The 18,706-nt window shown below is 46.9% G+C and overlaps 2 protein-coding genes across 4 annotated transcripts; both read left to right on the plus strand.

Moving 5' to 3' along the window:
- Nucleotides 1-979: 979 nt before the first annotated feature.
- On the plus strand, nt 980-7,270 carry LOC119362514 (potassium transporter 7). The gene is made up of 9 exons (XM_037627750.1): nt 980-1,315; nt 1,968-2,205; nt 2,552-2,797; nt 2,903-2,956; nt 4,146-4,406; nt 4,495-4,547; nt 4,903-5,017; nt 5,108-5,362; nt 5,906-7,270. Exons 1-9 carry the CDS (start codon nt 1,280-1,282, stop codon nt 6,982-6,984), a joined length of 2,337 nt encoding a protein of 778 aa, XP_037483647.1. The 5' UTR covers nt 980-1,279; the 3' UTR covers nt 6,985-7,270.
- A 2,286-nt stretch (nt 7,271-9,556) lies between these two features.
- On the plus strand, nt 9,557-12,324 carry LOC119362515 (nucleolar protein 56-like). 3 transcript variants are annotated; one of them, XR_005173439.1, is made up of 5 exons: nt 9,557-9,744; nt 10,567-10,727; nt 11,295-11,434; nt 11,722-11,845; nt 11,927-12,324. XR_005173439.1 is itself a non-coding variant. In XM_037627753.1 (5 exons), exons 1-4 carry the CDS (start codon nt 9,641-9,643, stop codon nt 11,746-11,748), a joined length of 432 nt encoding a protein of 143 aa, XP_037483650.1. In that variant the 5' UTR covers nt 9,557-9,640; the 3' UTR covers nt 11,749-11,765; nt 11,927-12,324. The 3 variants fall into 3 exon arrangements, 2 of the variants coding, with proteins under 2 accessions (XP_037483650.1, XP_037483649.1); XM_037627753.1 differs by having other exon boundaries at nt 11,722-11,765; XM_037627752.1 differs by lacking the exon at nt 11,722-11,845 and having other exon boundaries at nt 9,558-9,744.
- Nucleotides 12,325-18,706: the final 6,382 nt, after the last annotated feature.

The following is an 18,706-nucleotide window of genomic DNA, read 5'->3' on the forward strand; positions in this document are numbered from 1 at the left end:
CTACTTCCGCCGCCGCCACGCCGAACAGCTCGAGGCGACGAACGGCGTCGAGCCCTCCGGCAGGCTCAACTCCGAGGGCCGGCGCCGGTGGTGGGGCGTGCCCGGCCGCACGTTGGAGGCCGTCCTCGAGTACATCGAGGGCGGCAACACGCCGCGCCTCGAGTACCCTGCTCCCCCGTCCTTCTCTCGCTGGCGTGGGAGCTCGTGGACCCAAGGCGCATGGAGCGTCCCGGGGCATCCTCCTCCTCGTCCGGCCGTTCATCCGGCTCTCCCTGCCTCCGCCGCGTCAAGCCGGAGCCCCAGGACACGCCTGTCAGCGCGCGCACCCGCAGCTCCGGCGTCCGCATCGGCGACTCCACCCCCCCTCCGTCCGCTTCGTTCTCGTCGATCCCAAGCCGAAGCCCGGCCTCCCGCCGGAGTACGAGGAGATAGCTCGGCGTGGCTTCTCCGACGAGGACGCCCTACAGTGGGCGCGAGACGACTACCTCCGTGACGAGATGGTATATTTGCTTCCGCAAAATTACATTGAGCTGAGTTGACTCCAATTTCAACATAGTGACTTGGTTTCTATTTCACTTTTCAACAAACTCCGCGTGGTGCTGTCGAAAAACAAAACAAACTCCGCGTGAGCACGTTTGCGCGCATCTGCGTGTTGTGCACGGTGTTCTCTTCTCTTGAGAAACTGACGACCCTTCTTGTTTTAGAAATTGCAGACGTACGATTTTTTTCTTGTTGAGATAAGAAAGCACGAGCAAATCGCCCACGGAATAACAGCAACCGCGCCACACGCCCGCTGGCAGCAGTAGTAGATCCCATCCCTTTCCACCTGCCGTGCACGCCCGCCGCACGTGCGAGCCCGCCTCCACTGACCCACACGCCAGCCCGCCTCCCCTGACGGGCCCACCCGCCAGCGGCCTCCCGCCCCGCGAACCCCACGGCGCCGCCGCCCGCCCACGCTGCTCCTACGCGTCGTCCTCCAGACGGCGACGTGAGCAGGCAGGCACCAGGCCCAAGCGCTCGCGGCTCTCCCCTCCCCTCCCCCCGGTCGATAGCTCTGCTCTTCTCTCGTCGTCGTCCGCCTACAAAACTAGACGAGGGAGAGGGGAAGCTTCTCTCCTCCTCCTCCCACCCCACCCCACCCCCACCCCCGTCGCTCTCCCAGGCCCTCCCGCCTCGCCGCGCTAGCCCCGGGGGAGCTAGCATCAGCTTCCCCTGCTGCCGCTGCTGCTGCTTCGAGTAGCCGCCGCCGCGAGATTCCAGTGGCGGGCGGGCGCCCCCAATGGACGAGGAGATCGGCGCCGCCGCCGCGCCGCAGGTAACGAACCGCTCTGCTGCTCCTCTCCACCCGTCTCTGTGCCACGTCGGGAGTTCGGATTACGACGAGGGTGATTTGGAAGGCGGCTGTGCTCGGGTTTTACTTGATGGTGGCGGCGAGATTTCGATCTCGCTTCTTCGGAGCGGGGGTGAGAAAATTGCCGCCGGATGCGGGATGGTGCGGCTGTGCAATTATTCTGGGTAAATAATTGGCTGGGTAGTTGTTTTATTACAAGTTCAATTTTGCTTGGTTCTCGAACATTGGGTTCATCAGTATCATGTGATCGAATCGGGTCAACTGTTTCGTTGGCGGAGTAGTCAGGCTGACCATGAATAGACCTTTTCGTTTTCAGCTTCTTACAGGCATGATCATCCTCATCACAGTTCTCTGTTCATACAGCTTCACTTTCGAAATTTGGAATCACCCTAGAGGTGTAAACTGTATTGGAAATTCTTTCATACAACAAAAGCTGTTTCATCAGCTGTTGGTTTATCCAATTTTGGCCAAGGTCACTGGAAATCGACATATCACTGCAATTGCATTGACCGTCTGTTTTGTGTACTAATTTAGTAGAGACGTTCACCAAGTCAGCGACCAGTTTCTTGTGGTTGTTGTTCGTGGTCTTGCTGTGCTGATGGTTGTCATTTCGCAGGGCCAGTGGAAATATCACAAAGCTCTTTCCCTACTAGCGTTTCAGAGCTTTGGTGTGGTGTACGGAGACCTGAGTACGTCGCCTCTGTATGTCTTCAAAAGCGCACTGTCTGGACTGGACAAGTACAGTGATGAGGCGACCGTCTTTGGATTGCTTTCACTGATATTTTGGACCTTGACGCTCATTCCGTTGCTAAAGTACGTCATAATTGTCTTGGGTGCTGACGATAATGGCGAGGGTGAGTGATCTCTTTGTACTAGTTTGTTTTACTGGTTTCTTAATTGCAGCGCATATGCTCCTGTGTTCTAAGTTTGGTTCATTGAATCTTTTGGAAGTTTTAGCCTAGCTTAGTAGAGCACACATGAATTCTGGTAGGCGGAGAGGAATATAGAAAGGTGAAGTTCTGTAATAAGACTGATAGCATAACTGCAACAGACGTTATTGTTCTTTCTCCAAAGGATGAACTTGTGTTCCTTCTCTTTTACAGTAGAGTGGTGACCTGAGCTATCTAGGAGGTAGTTGTTTTGTTTAGCAACTTTTTTTCACCGCATGTGGTTACTGAATAAAGTAAATGTGTTATCCAGGTGGGACGTTTGCTTTGTATTCACTACTCTGCAGGCATGCAAAGATGAGCCTGCTTCCAAACCAGCAAGCGGCAGATGAAGAGCTGTCAACATATTATCAGCCTGGGGTTGATCGGACTGCTATGTCCTCACCATTCAAAAGGTTTCTAGAGAAGCACAAGAAGCTGCGGACATGTTTGCTTCTTTTTGTTCTGTTTGGAGCATGCATGGTGATAGGTGATGGCGTCCTTACACCCACCATCTCCGGTATGCACAACATGTCCTTGTTTCTTTGTTTTTTTTCTTTCTTTAATTATGGACACGTACTTTCGCTGTTATCAGTTGTCACATCTCATGCTGTGCTTGTTGCAGTTTTGGCAGCCTTGTCTGGATTACAAGACCGAGGCACAGGTGGATTAGGAAATGGTATGTGTAGCTTCTTCTTTATTTTCCCCCAACCGCATAATACTTCCTCCGGTCCTTTTTACTCCGCGTATTAGATTTGTGTCAAGTCAAACTTTGCAAAGTTTGACCAAATTTATTTTAAAAAATATCGACATCCACAATATCGAATATATATTACTATGAAACTACATTTCATAATGAATCTAAGAATATTAGTTTGGCATTGTGAATGTTCATATTCTTTTTCTATAAGTTTGATCAAAGTTGAGATATTTTGACTTCGTACAAACCTTACATGCGGACTAAAAAGGACCGGAGGGAGTAGATATTTAGCAACCCGTTCCTGTGACAGTAATATGCTATAATTGTTACATATTTATTAAAAAAACCCTCTTTAGAAGGCGTTTCATCTAGTTTTGCTTTAAACCTTCAGAGTGGGTAAGTGAACTTCCATATGTTAGAATGGAATTAAACAACACAAGCATCTCCAGTCTTCCCTTGATTAGTATGGTCAAATTCTATGTAGAGGTTTTCCTATTTTTCAAGTGCCAGTCAAGCTATCTGATATAATACTAATCTTGGTTGTTCTTAATCTGTATGCTAAAATCCAATGCATTTCAATGTTTAGTTATCTATCTGGCATGCGTGGAACAGTAAAATTGGAGCTGTAGCTCAAATTACCCGCAAGTAATCAAATGTTTTCTCGTCTTCATCTTTAGTTGAGGAAAATAATCGTCCCATTTTGTGATAATGAAATCAATTATTTAATGTACTTTAAGATTTTCTTCGTGTGCTTATTTGCGTGAGTTCGACAAAGTTGATAGGAAAAAGATGGAACATTGAAATTGGAAAGAATCGGTTGCATGAATTCGACAAAGTTGATAGGTAACTGATGGAACATTGAAATTTGAAAGAATCAGAACACCTAATTATTTGTTTGAATTATATTTGTAGTATGGCGAATGATGTGACTGAAAATTAGATAAATTTCAAGGCACCCCTGTTTGCATGATGATCTGGTGTAGAATTTAAATGAGCTGCCTTTATGACTTTGTAACCTGTATATCTTGAAAGAGTACATAGTCCTTTTTTTTTGCATCAAAGATATTACTGTCGCCGTTGATTTCTTCCTTGAGGAACATATCTGCATTACTTGTAGTTTCCTTTAGTAAATGGCTCTCATTATATTGTCTAACTTGTTCTTTTACAGGTTGGGTAGTACTCATTGCATGTGTTGTGCTTGTTGGCCTCTTTGCGCTACAACACCGAGGTACTCATAGGGTGGCATTCGTGTTTGCCCCCATTGTTGTACTTTGGCTCTTGAGCATTGGTATCATTGGTCTCTATAATATCATCCACTGGAATCCCAGAGTATGTCTTGCCCTTTCCCCGCATTATATTGTGAAGTTCTTCAAGATAACAGGAAGAGATGGTTGGATTTCTCTAGGAGGAGTACTTCTTGCCGTGACAGGTGAATTCAAATGGATGTGCTATCTAGCTATGATTATCCATTATTTGTAATGAAGAGTTTGTCTTATGAATATTTGTGATACATGCAGGCACTGAAGCTATGTTTGCCGATCTTGGCCACTTCACTGCTGCATCCATCAGGGTATGCAGAACTTCATATATGAGTTGTGACCTACTCCCCCAGTTCCTTTATATAAGGTGTATTTGTTTTTTTGAAAAGTCAAACGGGTGCATGTTTGACCGAGATTTTAGAAAAATATATCAACATCCACAATATGAAATTTATATCATTTGAACCATTGTGCAAAGTAGTTTCATATTTTATCTATTAGGTATTGCAGATGTTATTTTTTATAATCTTCGTCAAACATTCAAATGGTTGACTTGCACGGAAATCAATACACCTTATATTCTGGAACGGAGGGAGTATATTTTAAGGCTGGACTGATAAAAAATACATATCATGCTGACTGACTACAACTCTTCACCTATTTTAGCTGGCTTTTGTTGGTGTCATATATCCCTGTCTTGTTCTGCAATACATGGGGCAGGCTGCGTTTCTTTCCAAGAACATGTCTGATGTACATGACAGTTTTTACCTATCAATTCCACGTAAGTTTCAGAAGACCAAAGCATGCTTGGGAATTCTCACTTCACATGTTGCTGAAAATAGTATTAAATCATATCACATCACTTTTGCAGGTACTGTGTTTTGGCCCATGTTTGTCCTGGCATCTCTTGCTGCAATTGTGGGCAGCCAATCAATTATATCTGCAACCTTCTCCATTGTCAAGCAGTGCCTTTCTTTGGGATGCTTTCCACGGGTGAAAGTTGTGCATACATCAAGGTGGATCTATGGCCAGATTTACATACCTGAGATAAATTGGATTCTGATGGTCCTTTGTTTAGCTGTGACAGTTGGCTTCCGAGACATAAACATTATAGGAAATGCTTATGGTAAGTTCGACCACTTCAATAATGCAGAAACTATGCAGATCCTATGGTACACTTGAGTTTTGCTCTTGAATCAGATGGTTCCTCGTATACTTCATTTTATTCAGAACCTGCTATTTTCTGTGCAACATAATTCACCATCTTATGTTGACAATTCATTTCTGTCATGCACATTCAATGTCACTGTTCTTGATTACACCAAAATATAGCTACGATTTTTAATTTCTGTGCTGAGAAATTATAATTGTCTAAATTATGTATCGCGCTTATCTCGTTGATGTTAGCAAATTCAGCCAACCAGCTGCTACTTTTCTTGTATAGGCTGTAAGTGTGATGTTCATATCCTTTAGAGGTGAATAGTCTATCTTTGGTAGGAGGGGGTAAGTTGATGTTCATATCTTAGGAGGTGTGTATAGTTAGTTGGTTACTAGCATCTTTCCTTGTTTTGTCATGAGATTGTATCTGGCCTGCCCTTTTTTTTCATGATTTTTTTAATTTTTGGTTAGCCTGGACTAACTTTTGCTCCCATCCTGTGCATGATCTTAGGTCTTGCGTGCATCACTGTGATGTTTGTTACGACATGGCTGATGGCACTGGTCATCATATTTGTGTGGAAAAAGAATATCCTGCTTGCCTTGTCGTTCCTCATATTCTTCGGGTTAATTGAGGGCGCGTATCTGTCTGCATCATTCATAAAGGTTCCTCAGGGAGGATGGACTCCGATTGCGCTTGCTTTCGTGTTCATGTTCATCATGTACGTGTGGCACTATGGCACACGGCGAAAGTACCTGTTTGATCTCCAAAACAAGGTCTCAATGAAATGGATCCTTACACTTGGCCCGAGCCTTGGAATCGTGCGTGTGCCTGGAATCGGCCTCATCTACACAGAGCTAGTGACTGGGGTGCCTGCCATCTTCTCACATTTCGTGACCAACCTGCCTGCATTTCACCAGATTTTGGTCTTCGTCTGCGTGAAGTCCGTGCCAGTGCCCTATGTTCCAGCTGATGAGCGGTACCTCATCGGGCGCATCGGCCCCAGGCAGTACCGGATGTACAGGTGCATTGTGAGATACGGTTATAAGGATGTCCAGAAAGACGATGAGAACTTCGAGAACCACCTGGTGATGAGCATCGCCAAGTTCATCCAAATGGAAGCCGAGGAAGCCGCCTCTTCTGGAAGCTACGAGTCATCGAACGAAGGAAGAATGGCGGTCATACACACTACCGACACAACCGGAACCGGTCTGATCATGAGAGACTCCAACGAAGGCACCTCCTTGACCAGGAGCAGCAAGTCCGAGACCCTCCAGAGCCTGCAGTCCATCTACGAGCAGGAGTCTGGCGGCCTGAGCCGCCGCAGGGTCCGTTTCCAGATCGCCGAGGAGGAGCAGATCAATGCACAGGTGAGGGATGAGCTGTCGGACCTCCTGGAGGCTAAGGAGGCCGGCGTGGCGTACATCATCGGCCACTCCTACGTCAAGGCGAGGAAGAACTCCAACTTCTTGAAGTCGTTCGCCATCGACTACGCCTACTCGTTCCTCCGCAAGAACTGCAGGGGCCCGTCGGTGACGCTGCACATACCCCACATCAGCCTCATCGAGGTCGGCATGATCTACTACGTCTAGTGTAATTTTTCGTCTGGTCTTTTGGATGCCTGTCAGTGTCACCGAGCTTTCAGGCGATGTAAAGATGGGCGGTGGCCGGCTGAACAGGCTAAGCTGCCATCGTTCTGAATTCCGGGGCTTCGGTGAACATGTAAATACACGACGTTTCAGGCTTTCAGTTCATGATAGTTAACGTCATTACTTTGATCCACAGCTACAAAGTTAAAGGCTTTCAGTTCATGATAGTTAACGTCATTACTTTGATCCACAGCTACAAAGTTCGAACATTCTTTGCCTGTGTCTGTCAGTAACTTCATTGCCACATATTTGAGCAAGCACGGGGTGTTATCTGCTTGAGATGAACTATGGACAGTATGCAGTATACATCTATCCCCATATCTTGTGATCTTTATTATGAGCTTCCTTGGTAATGCAGCAGAAACCTAAAATTGCAGCATGGCTTAACATGGTGATAGCTTCCACCTATTTGACGGAGCGCGATCTGGTCTCAACATGAGATAAAAGAACGGATAGCAGGAATATATGGACGAGGCGGTTCGGTGCCCAGGCTTGGTTGCACCTGTGATGAAAGAAAATTCAAAAAAAAAAACTGACTTTCTTTTTGCATGAAAGTTACGCGTGAGATGCGCTCTAAACTTTATATCATTTAGACATCTGGGTACCTCTTAAAAAGACAAATTTAGAATCTGTGAAAAAGTTTACTATTCATGTATTGTTCTGATGCATTTTGTTTTTGCTGATAGCTGCTCACATGCCCAAATGATCTGAAATTTGAAGCGCACCTCATGCACCAAATTATCTTTCATGCAAAAAAAAAACATATTTATATATATATTTTTTAGTAACTTTTGTGATTTTTTTGCCAGGTGTAGATGAGCCCGGGCTCAGGAATGGATATTTGGAAATATACAGCAAAATTACACTAGTGTTTCTTATATTAAGTTAGAGTAGTATTTTTTTAATGCAACATAATCACGTAACATGATCACAGCCTTGCAGATTTTGCTTGGCAGCACTGAACTTTTGCTTGGAAAAAAAGACACTTCCTTTATACGAGGCGTCTTTCATGACTTCGTCAATTTCAAGATGGTAGGTCGACTCAGTTTTTTGATGATGCTCATCGAAATAAAGTGTGCGTGTATGTTTATGAGTGTATGCGCATATGTATGAGCGCCTGCGTCCGTATGAAAAAAAAACATATCTTCTTTTTGGCCGCTTAAGGGCATGGCCAATGCTCCACCCTGGACGGCTGCCCCAGCTCTTTACGTCATCTTTGATGCGCCAAATCAGCTCAACCTGTTGCTTCAAAAGCAAAGTGGGATCTTGTAGAGGAACCGGTTTCTTCCCTGTCAAAAGCACAAAAGGTGGGGCAAAGCAAGGAGAGGTGTGTGTACTGGAGATTGGAGAAAAATTGGATTGAGGAAAAGTGTGGGCCCGGTGAGGCAATGGATACATTGGGTGGATGAAATTTTTAGCAACTGCTTCGTACAAGTTTGAGTACGTGAATCATGGGGCAGCAGTATGGTACAGCCTCCATTGTACATGCCCTTAGAGCCTCGGAAAGAATCACATGCGTGCGGATCAAAACCTAGCCGCCGCCGCCAAGAGAGCCATCTTTCCGGCGCCGTTTTCCGGCGGCTCTCCTCCGCCGGCGACCTCTTGGTCGTCGGTCGTGAGAGGGGTCGCCAGATCCCGTGCGTGCGGATCGTTTTTGCTTTAGGTTTAGAGCACTAATAGCTTAGGTTTTTAGATCGTCCGACGTCTTGGCTTCGACGGCGGTGGCGGCGATGCTGAATAAAGAAGCTCCAGGTTCTTCTCCGGCGAGGCGATCGTCTCTATGCTCGGTGATGGATTTGAGAACCAGTCAGTTCAAGCGGGGATATCGTGGCGGCGACGGTATCCTTGTGGTGGACTTGTGTCCTCGGGCTCCGCCGTTGCGACGACGTCTGCTCCAGTGTTGGCGCGGAGCTTGGGAGGTAGTTCGGGAGCGGATGCAGATTGTGATTTGCATCGACGATATCTGGAAGACAGAACGTGTGCTGGGTTCGTGGTTGATGGATGGCAGGTATGATTTCCTACTTCGGCGTCGTAGTCGTTGTGGGGTCTCAGATCTGTAGTTCGATAGCGTGTCTGGGGTGTTGCCCCGGTCTGATTCGTTCAACGGCAATGGCTTCATCTTTGGTGAGCCACCTTGGAGGTCCACAAAGCTGCATATCAGCGATGGAGCCGCGTCGAGCTCGGGTGAGGAGGTGATCTGTCATTTTGTTCTTTGGTGGCTGTTGTGGTGGTGCCGGAGGCAGGTGACGGACGTTGGTGTCAAGCTTAGCAATGTTCTGCTATCTTTTTAGTTTTGTCATATCAGTCTTTACATGACTTGTAATTTGATCTTTATAATATGAATGAGACACGTATTACCATGCAAAAAAAAAATCACATCTGTACATATGGCCCCATCTGCCATACTAGACTCGATTGCACGGTCCGGCCAGGCTGCAAACCTAGCCCGACCGAACCCCACCAAACCGGTGCGCACGGGCCCACGCGGCATAGAGGGACAGGCGATCTGGTCCGATCGAACCCAAGAGAGCAACCAACCAACCCGAACAGACGAGTCGCCTTCTTCCTCCTCCTCGGCCCAGCGCGCGGCGGCGGCGGCATGGCGGCGGGCGGCGACCTGACCGAGGACGAGCGCAAAGCGCTGCGGGGGAGCAAGTTCGCGCCCCTCCCGGCGCCACCGCCGTCCTCCCGCCCCAACCCGAGGTACCGCGTCACGCCTTCACTAGCGCCTGCCGCCTCCAGATGCACTAATGTAGCTTGCGGTCTGACGGTCCACGCGCGTCGTGTGGTTTCGCCGTTGTAGTGGGCGGGGTTGGGGCTCGATTCGAGTGTGAGATTTTGCTTAATTCGGTTCGGTGATGGAATTGGTCGAGCTCAAGGGCGTTTTGGGGCTGTGGATTAGGACTTCGTCGTCATTTTGCTCGTTGATTGCTTCGTTTGAAGCGGAGTGCGTGTGGTTGAAGTCAGGTTGTGTGATTGAAGTCTTCCGATAAGCTGATTTCAAGTAGTTTAACGCTGCTTGCTTCTTTTGCTTGCAGTGCTGCTGATTAAATTTGTGAGGTTTGCAGTGCTAGATGAGAAAAATGACTCGGATTTAGATTGTGCTTTCAACACTCGTTTTTTTAAGTGGTGCGTCTGCTGCTTGCACATGAAGTGAAGAATGAGCGAGTGGACTGCGTGAATCAAAATTTCATATCACCGGGATGCTTTACATTTTGTGGCTCTCATGAGTGATTGGTGATGTATCGGATTTTGGATTAAGTTGGGGTTATTGCTTCTATGCATACTTGCGTCCGTATAGTCCTACTTTTGTATTAAAAAAATAGAACATTCATGCTCCTCGATGGGTATCTCATGGAACATAAAGCAGGGTTTTACTTTGGTATGATATAGTTAGTCTCATGCACAAATAACCAGCAGAGTTAATTCCTTGTGATGTTTATATGGGCTTGCTAAAGAACATAGAATTTGCATGAGTACTTCTCTTTGGTTACGGATATGACTGTTTCATCTCCTTTCAAATAGGATGGCCCATCCTGGAGGACCACTAACTACAAATAAGGCTGCTGCTTTAGCGAAATTCCTCGAGAGAAAACTACAGCAACCTGATGGCTTGGACTCTCTAAATCCCGATCTTGTAAATTTGGCCGTGAAAAATGCAAAGGAAACCATAAAGGCAAGCAAGGGTACGGGTTTCATTCCACCTATCCTATATTCATATGTCTAGCCCTTGAATTGCATGCACTGGATGAGTTATATCATGATAAAGGTTTATGCATCAATTTTAGGTGTCATTTGCTACTTCTAAGTGCAGTATTGAAATAGGAGCATGAATAAATTTTATTTTAGGCCTTTTGTTTCCAAGTCTTGCCTGCTTAGACTGCTTGTTACTACATCTCTTGTGATTTTTGCCGCAGAACATGACACAGAAGTTCAAAATAGTGGATGCCATTTGTTTTAGGACCATGCAGTCTCCAGTTATAGATAGAGCGAGAAACACCTGAATCACTAACGATAACTTTAAGACTAGATCTCCAGTTATAGACTTTGCCTGATTTCTGGACTGCTGTGAAGATGTGGTTGAGCTCTGCCACTGTTTTTTGCTTTGTTGATGTTGTCAACTTTACTCTTTTTGTATTGCACTAGCAAATTTGACATACATGACCAGTTGGCCACATCCCCTCAAAACCTATTTTGACCTACACCCCTTCCAGACCTGACCAAATTCGACCTACACTGACCTGCTAATGTAGGTGAGGCCTCAACTTCTGGGAGAGTAGTACGGCATGTTCCATCATTTGAGGACTCCTCTGAGGTTTCCAATCAAGATGACGGGGAGCAGAGACAGGAAAAGAAGAAAAAGAAAAAGAAAAAGAAAAAGAGAAAAACAAAGGTAATACTATTTTTTGACCGAAACATAATATAATATAGTGGCTGTTTTGGTATTCTGTTTGTCCTTATCTAAAGGAAAATAGGAAATCATTGGGTAGACACTAGATAATGTGATGAACTGAAATGTCTTCAACAATGCTCGTTCATAAAGTGGGTTTTGGAAACTAAAGCCGTTATGCAGTTGTCATTGGTCAGAACTACTTGATATACATAATATAGATTCTGGGCACTGTCACCTCTGTTCACCGCACGAGCCTGATATTTATAGTCCACAGTGTCTCCTTGCAGTGTTGCTCCTTGGATGGTGCCATATGAAACGGTTCCTTATCGATGTGATAATTCTGTTACTGGAATTTTACTTCACAGTCTGGCAACTACCACCTATATGGAACATTCATTCATGATGTTCATGGTTCCCTCTAACAGTATCTTATCTGTGTTTTCTCAAGTCATCAGCCTTCCTATGTCTCTGATGGATGATTTCCTCGTGCAGGCCGCTAAAGATTCCAAGCTCCACAATACATCAAAGAAGAAAAAGAAGTTATCGCTATGACTCTTGAATATCCATGGGACCATGGAGTTAAAAGAAGGCTGCCGTCCACACTTTTGCACTTCTTAGATCTCTTGCTTTCATCTGAACCTCAATCAACACTGTAAAGTGTAAACCTAGCAGTGGCATCAAGGTGACCCGTCACAGTGAACAAAACACTTGAGAACCCAGAGTGCAAAACTGAATGTAGTTGGTTCTTGTTTTTGAGGGCGAATGTAGTTGGTTCTGGTCTAACGGTCCCTATACCATTAGAGTTGCTTGGAAACATCTATGTATTCTGCACTTTATTACTGCTGTTGAATGCTGTTCTGAGTTTGTGATGATGCAGCTCGCCACTGATCTGCTTGAGGTGTTTTTTGGGGTTGCTTGAGGAGGTGCTGTGGGAACTGAGAAATGCAATGCTGCTGTGTCCTTTTTCGGTTTTTACTGGATATTCTTTGGATCACATGGACGATGATGGATTGGAAGCTCTGCCTGGGCCCTTCCTCCTGCTTGATGTGTCTTTTCCTGGGTGCTAGTGATTGGCATGGCCTGCTGGCCCGATGAATCTGACAGGCTTCTTATTTTCAGAGGAGTCAACATGTCTGTCTATATAGGTATAGCCTGTGCTAGTTGTATGATATGCCCTAGTTAATGATGGGCCAAAATGCTCCATTTTCCCCTGCAATTGATTTTAGAGCATCTCAAAACCAGACCCCTATTTCTCCCTGTAAACGTCTGTGCGGTCCACCAGAACACGGCCCGGACCAAAAAAAGGTCATCCAATCAGACTTCTTAAACCGAGGCCAACTTAGTGGCAATAATAAATGTTATTATTTATTTTCAAGTTTATAATTAATATTTTTATGTGCTATAATTGCAATGGTTCTCGAGTCTGCAATAACCACGAGACTCAGAGGAAAACTCGTATGTATGTGTGAAATAACAAACAGAAAATGGATTCCTAGTCTCGCCTCTAAAACTAGCTGAAGTGTTGTACTAGTATGATGATTATGTTTTTCTGACCATAGACATAATTAAAGTAATAAGGATGCCGGCAACTTCAAGAGCACATTATTGGAAGAACATTTGTGTTGAACATACCACAATTTATTGTCATACTACGAGATCATACTGTCACAAGTTATTAGTACAAGCACACAGATGTTAACGTATGCATAATTCCTTTGACCATGAGAGTATCATGTTCTGCATACCGGATGATGTACTTTGGGGTTCGTCAAACGTCAACCGTAAGAGGGTGATCATAACGACAAATTTCAGGTGCGTCAGAAAAGTATGACAATGTACTTGATAGCTCGAGACTGAGATTTGCTCCTCCGGTGATGAAGAGATATTCTTAGGACCCTCTCGGTGCGGAGATATCCATCATCGTCTGGCTAGACACAACGTGATTTTTTCACGGGGATGGCGAAACATGGGGACGAGAAAAGTGAACAAAACCAATAACGAGGATAATTGACATAGTGATCAAGTGCTGATTCACGTGGATGCCGATAAATCTCACCTTGGGTCTTGTAAAGCATCTCGATAATCATTCATGTGGGTATAGGGATCAATATGGATGTCCACAATTCCGTTATTGACCATTGAACGGAAGGAGTTCCGGTCATGTCTATACTTTACCGAACCCGCGGGGTCAACGCTTAAGGGTCACCTTTTCTTGAGTATTAGAAGTGTAGGAGCTGATGTAATTTTCACTAGAAAAGTTTCAAATAAAGAGAAAAAATTTCGGAGAGAGAGCCGAAAGGTTTTGGAACAAAACCGGGATTTTTTTCTTCAAAAAACCAAAAATGTTCCGTATAACCTTAGAAAGCATCCAGAAGGAGTGGGAAGATTTCAAAAGTTTCCCGAACCTCTCTGAATGTTCTAGAGGGCGTTGTGGGGCTGCCACTTGGCAATGCCCAAGTGGTGCAGCCCTACATGGGCCACTAGGGCTCAATAGTGGGCCCCCCTTTGCCTTTTGGGGCAAGCCCCCCTTGGTGTGGCTAGGCTTGGGAGGGGTTGCGTCCCTTTGGGGGCAGCTGGCCCTAGATGCGGGCACACCCCTTTGGGATGGCCCCCTCCCCAAGTCGGACACCCCATGGCCTATTATAAATAGAGGGGAGGAACAACCCCCTCGCCAAGTCGGCCACGCCCACCCTATTAATAAATAGAGGGGAGGGGAAGCCTGCCCCCAAGACACAATTTTTTGTGCTGCACCCCTCTCTCCCACAATTTTCTCCACGCGGTTTTTGTACTCCGACACCGCTTGGCACTGGATTGCGAAACCCTGTTGGATTATTGATTTCATATGCGTGGATACCAGCAAAGAGGTCGTCCGTTCGATCTTTCTTCGAGGGAAAAATCTCGTGGTTGGGAGGTTGTATATCCTAGCCGCGGGAATATGCATCAACAATCTACACCAACTCTACTTCCGTTGCACTCTAGTTGATAATGATCTAGTCTAATCCCAAATGGATCTTCATAGTGTTCCTTGATTAATTCGTAGGATGATTTTTTTTTCTACTATGTTTCCTTAAACGGACTATCTGGCACCCCTCAAATCCAATCCATATATGAGATGGATATGAGGCGGTCTGGACGCACCTGCCATGTAAGACATGCCCAGGTTGGCCCACCCTAACCCTACATAAACCCCATCATTGACAGCTTCGCTCTCCTCTTCATCCTCGCCCCTGCACTTCGTGTTCCTATTGCCCCGCGCTACCATGGCTGGCGGATCCGAAGCAGACCCCATTGACTGGGATGCGCTCACCCGAGAGTACTAGAGCTCCGCGGCATCCAACGAGGATCTTGCTCGCCATTGGACGTGGATGGACAAGGGCGGCTCTTCGTGCTCCGCGCCCGGCAGGGTGAGTGTAGTCATGGCGCTAGGCAGTCTAAGCCGTCCCTAATGGCACGACAAGGCTCGTGGAGCTCCGGCCCGTTGATACGTCTCAAACAATCAACAATTTTTGATTGTTTCATGCTATTATAATATCACATTTGAATACTTTTATAGCAATATTTTTTTCCAGACTAACCTATTAATTCAGTGACCAGAGTCAATTGCTTTTTTCTGCATGTTTTCTTATTTTTCAGAAAATCCATATTTATGAAGCTCAAAATACCGTGGAGATTTACGAGATTTTTTTTCCAAAAGACGAATGTTCCAGAAAGTGCCGGGAGGGGCTAGGAGCTGACCCTAGGCCTCCACGCGGCCAGGTGGTGCGACCAGGGGCCCACCTGGGTTGCTTAGAAGTGACACTTTTTCTCCACCACAAAAAAGAAAGAAATGACACTTTTTAGAGGAGAAAATTTACTCCTTTGTCCTTTAAGAATACTCGGCTGTATCCTTCCTCTAAATTACAATAGTGATGCCCCTCACAATTTTTTTTATAATAGTGATGCCCTTATTATTTCTCAAAAAAAGTGATTCCCTTATTGCCATTTTGGGCGGAGGCGCACGGCCTGACACGTCCGGCCCATGCCCTCCCCTCACCCATCACGATCGATCGTGTGCTGCATGAACAGTGCGCAACTCCCCGCTATCCTTCTACCCTCCCGTTCCATCTGGCCGTCAACTTGTCCCACGCACGTACACCCTTCTTCTTTACCCACACCACGCCCGACACATGGACCGGCCACAAGCCCATCGATCGATCCCACCCTCTCACGTGATGACAAGCAAGCTGGAGCGTGACGACTGAAGGAATTGATCGTGGACGACCTATCTATCTTGCTCACATTCTCGTTTCCCATGCGTACTTGCGGGGCTGATGAAGTACACTGAAAACATGCACTTGTCTCGGACCCTGCAAACTCGTGACTTAACCGAATCGCACACGTTTTCGCCAAGTGTATGTGTAGCAGGAATGGGCACCAGAAAAGAAAAGAAATTCAAAGTTGGCATTGCAGTTCCAGGCCAGTTCATCAAGAAACACACGTACAAAAAAAGAAGAAGAATGTGCACAGTTCTTGCATGCAGGTGCACAGTTCTTGCAATATCTCCCATTCTCGTGGTAAACCAGACGCAAAATACACGTCCATGCCGCTGCATTGCGCGACTGAGTATGGCGCCGGCGGGGTACGAGGTAAGGTGTGATCAGCGCCGGCAGGCACGTCCCGGGGAGCGGCGCCCGCCGTGCCGGCCGGCGCGCGGCGGTGGCTGGCTGGCTGGCTAATCCAGCGGCTACGTAGGACGACATACATACGCGCGGCTGGTACGAGGTAAGGCGTAGAGTCAGCGGCCGGCACGTCCCGGCTCGCGGCGCGCGGCGTACGTACGCGCGCGGGCGGGCGATGGAGCGGCTGGTCGTCTCTCGCTGGCCCGTGCGTACCGCGTAGGCCAGGGGCGTGGTACGTCCGCGCGTGTGCGTGCGCCGTATGTCGCTGTGGCTGGCGCAAGCGGGGCGTACCCGGCGTACCGGGGCCCCTCCCTCCACCGCGACACGTCGCCCCTCGCCACTGTCACCCGCACGACCCTACGCCCGGTTCCCATATACGCACTCCTCTCCCTCCTCTACCTTGTCACCCCGGCCCTAGCTTCTGCCGGCCCATCCATGTCTCTCATCTCATGACCAAGAAACTCATTATTTTATGCTGCTGCGCGCGTCCGTCTACGTATGTGTCTGGCTGGCTAGCTGCGGGGCCGGGGAGTGGTTGGGGTGCTGTGGATTTCCTTGCATGTGTGCATGTGTGCATGTGCATGCATGTCGATCGGTGCATATTCTCTTCTCGTGTGGTGTGGTAGTGTACTGTAGAGCGAGCGGGACAGGCTACCGGGTCCGTCATGTATGGTCAGGAGGCCCGTTCTTGCAAGGGGATGTACTCTCGTACTTGCCACATCTGTTGCGCTCCTACTACCTAGCCACCCCACACTCCACCCCTCACTCGTTGTTGCATGCTTGTAATGTCACCGAAAAAGACTAGCATTTCTTTCGTATAGACACTATACTACCTTAGGCGTGTCCAACGGACACCCTCAAATATTCGTGAACTCGTTTGGACCGTTTTCGCAAACATCTGACCGGATGGAGGCCATCCAACTCTATTCCTCGTACACCATTTTTTAAAATCAAAATAGATTTCCGCCATTACACTACTGCATAAATGCATAACGGAGGCGGGCGCCAAAAGCCCGTCAGTGACGAGCGGTGCTCTCAGAGGCGTCCGCCACTTCTAACACCGCATCAGTGGCGGGCGAGATGCCCGCTGCTGGTAGAACATTCTCAGTGGCGAGCATGACTTATAGCCCGCCACGGGTCCACGAGGTAGCAATGGCGGGCGTCGGTGTATGCATGTCACAGTTATGTGGGGCAGCAGTGGCTAGCCCTATTTTACACCCGCCATGGGTAGAAATCCAGGCCTACAGAAGAAACATTGTCGCGGCAATGTTTTAATCAAGCGGTTGCAACATTTTGCACTTGATCATCACATCACATTACATATATAAAATGTAGTCTCAACATTCAATGTCAACACGATAATTAAGAGTGTTTGCGAAGCAAACATAGTAAGAAGTGCAACCGATTTGGGACGTCGGCAATTCATGAGAACAAGTCATCCACGTCCTTCAAATGTTTACGCTCACAGTCCGTTTTGTCGTCAGCTGGATCTAACTTGTAGTGGAACTTCCTGTCCTTCTGACAACCTCCCTATTGATGATCTTGCCCACACCTTCTCGAGGCGCTCATGCTCTCTGGAGGATAACCCTATCTCCATGTGCCTCTCCTTCTCTTTGCACCATTTGGTGATTTGGTAATGACTTTGCAAAAATTTGCTTATGTGCAAAAAGTCGTCCATGATGGCCATAGCATAGTAGCCAGACCTTTGGGAGTATTGGACATTTGGTTCTTGGTAACAAGAAGATCTGGTGATGAACTTGAATTCCAAATGGCGTGCCATGTTTTTTGTAATTCTTATACATGAGTAGAGCAGCATTTAGAGCCTCCTTCAGTTTGGTCTAAGGCTTTTGAGGGTCTGCGTCGGCAATAGTGCGATTATGATCCGGTGCCATTTTTTGCGCAGAAAATTGAAGAAATCACATGGATGATATCAAACCACAAGGTAAGGTATATGTTTTAGCATATCAGAGCGAGTGACTTACGTTTCGAAGTATGGCATGAATAGGTGTCCTTCTGTGTACGATTCACAATCATGCACAGGAAGAGGTAGTCCGCGATGAGTTTCTGGCCATATGTGGATTCCATGTTGTGCCAGTGCATGTGATAAGGATCAACTATGGCCACATTACTATGCCGGACTTGGCAATCTGAAGCTTGATCAAGTGCCCAAAGTCTCATGAAGGACGGGGAAACTGTACTGACATAGAAGATATTTGCATAGATCACCTCATTGAAGTGCAGATAAATTTTATCCATGGGTGACTCGTCGACGAAATGAACACCCTCTATAACCTTGGCCTTGTAACACATGTCACCTTCTTTTGATCTAGCTACCACGACAACATGTAGAAGGTGAAGTTCGATCGAGAGGGTCCTCAACATAGTGCCCGATAGCATTGGTTGATGGGGCTTATACATATTCTATATGCGCCCTTTGGAGAAGATAATGGGCACATGAGGTTTGTCCGCGGATAGTCCAGAGCCCGATTTCCCCCTTGTCTTAAGATCTTGATCAAGCTCCGTTGGTGCCGGCGAATTGGCAGGTAGATCCTTCTCCGCTGATGGTGGAATATCTTGGACTATGTCTGCGGCGCCGGCAAGGTTGAATAGGGGG

This window comes from Triticum dicoccoides, chromosome 2B (genome assembly GCF_002162155.2).
Source record: "Triticum dicoccoides isolate Atlit2015 ecotype Zavitan chromosome 2B, WEW_v2.0, whole genome shotgun sequence".
In the NCBI taxonomy this organism is placed as follows: Eukaryota; Viridiplantae; Streptophyta; class Magnoliopsida; order Poales; family Poaceae; genus Triticum; species Triticum dicoccoides.

What these genes read in the sequence shown, in the direction of transcription:
- LOC119362514 (XM_037627750.1), top strand. Translation starts at nt 1,280, where the DNA reads ATGGACGAGGAGATCGGCGCCGCCGCCGCGCCGCAG. An exon ending in CCTTACACCCACCATCTCCG is followed by an intron (nt 2,798 to 2,902) that starts GTATGCACAACA and finishes TGCTTGTTGCAG; the next exon opens with TTTTGGCAGCCTTGTCTGGA. An exon ending in CACAGGTGGATTAGGAAATG is followed by an intron (nt 2,957 to 4,145) that starts GTATGTGTAGCT and finishes GTTCTTTTACAG; the next exon opens with GTTGGGTAGTACTCATTGCA.
- LOC119362515 (XM_037627752.1), top strand. Translation starts at nt 9,641, where the DNA reads ATGGCGGCGGGCGGCGACCTGACCGAGGACGAGCGCAAAGCGCTGCGG. An exon ending in AACCATAAAGGCAAGCAAGG is followed by an intron (nt 10,728 to 11,294) that starts GTACGGGTTTCA and finishes CTGCTAATGTAG; the next exon opens with GTGAGGCCTCAACTTCTGGG. An exon ending in AGAAAAAGAGAAAAACAAAG is followed by an intron (nt 11,435 to 11,926) that starts GTAATACTATTT and finishes TTCCTCGTGCAG; the next exon opens with GCCGCTAAAGATTCCAAGCT.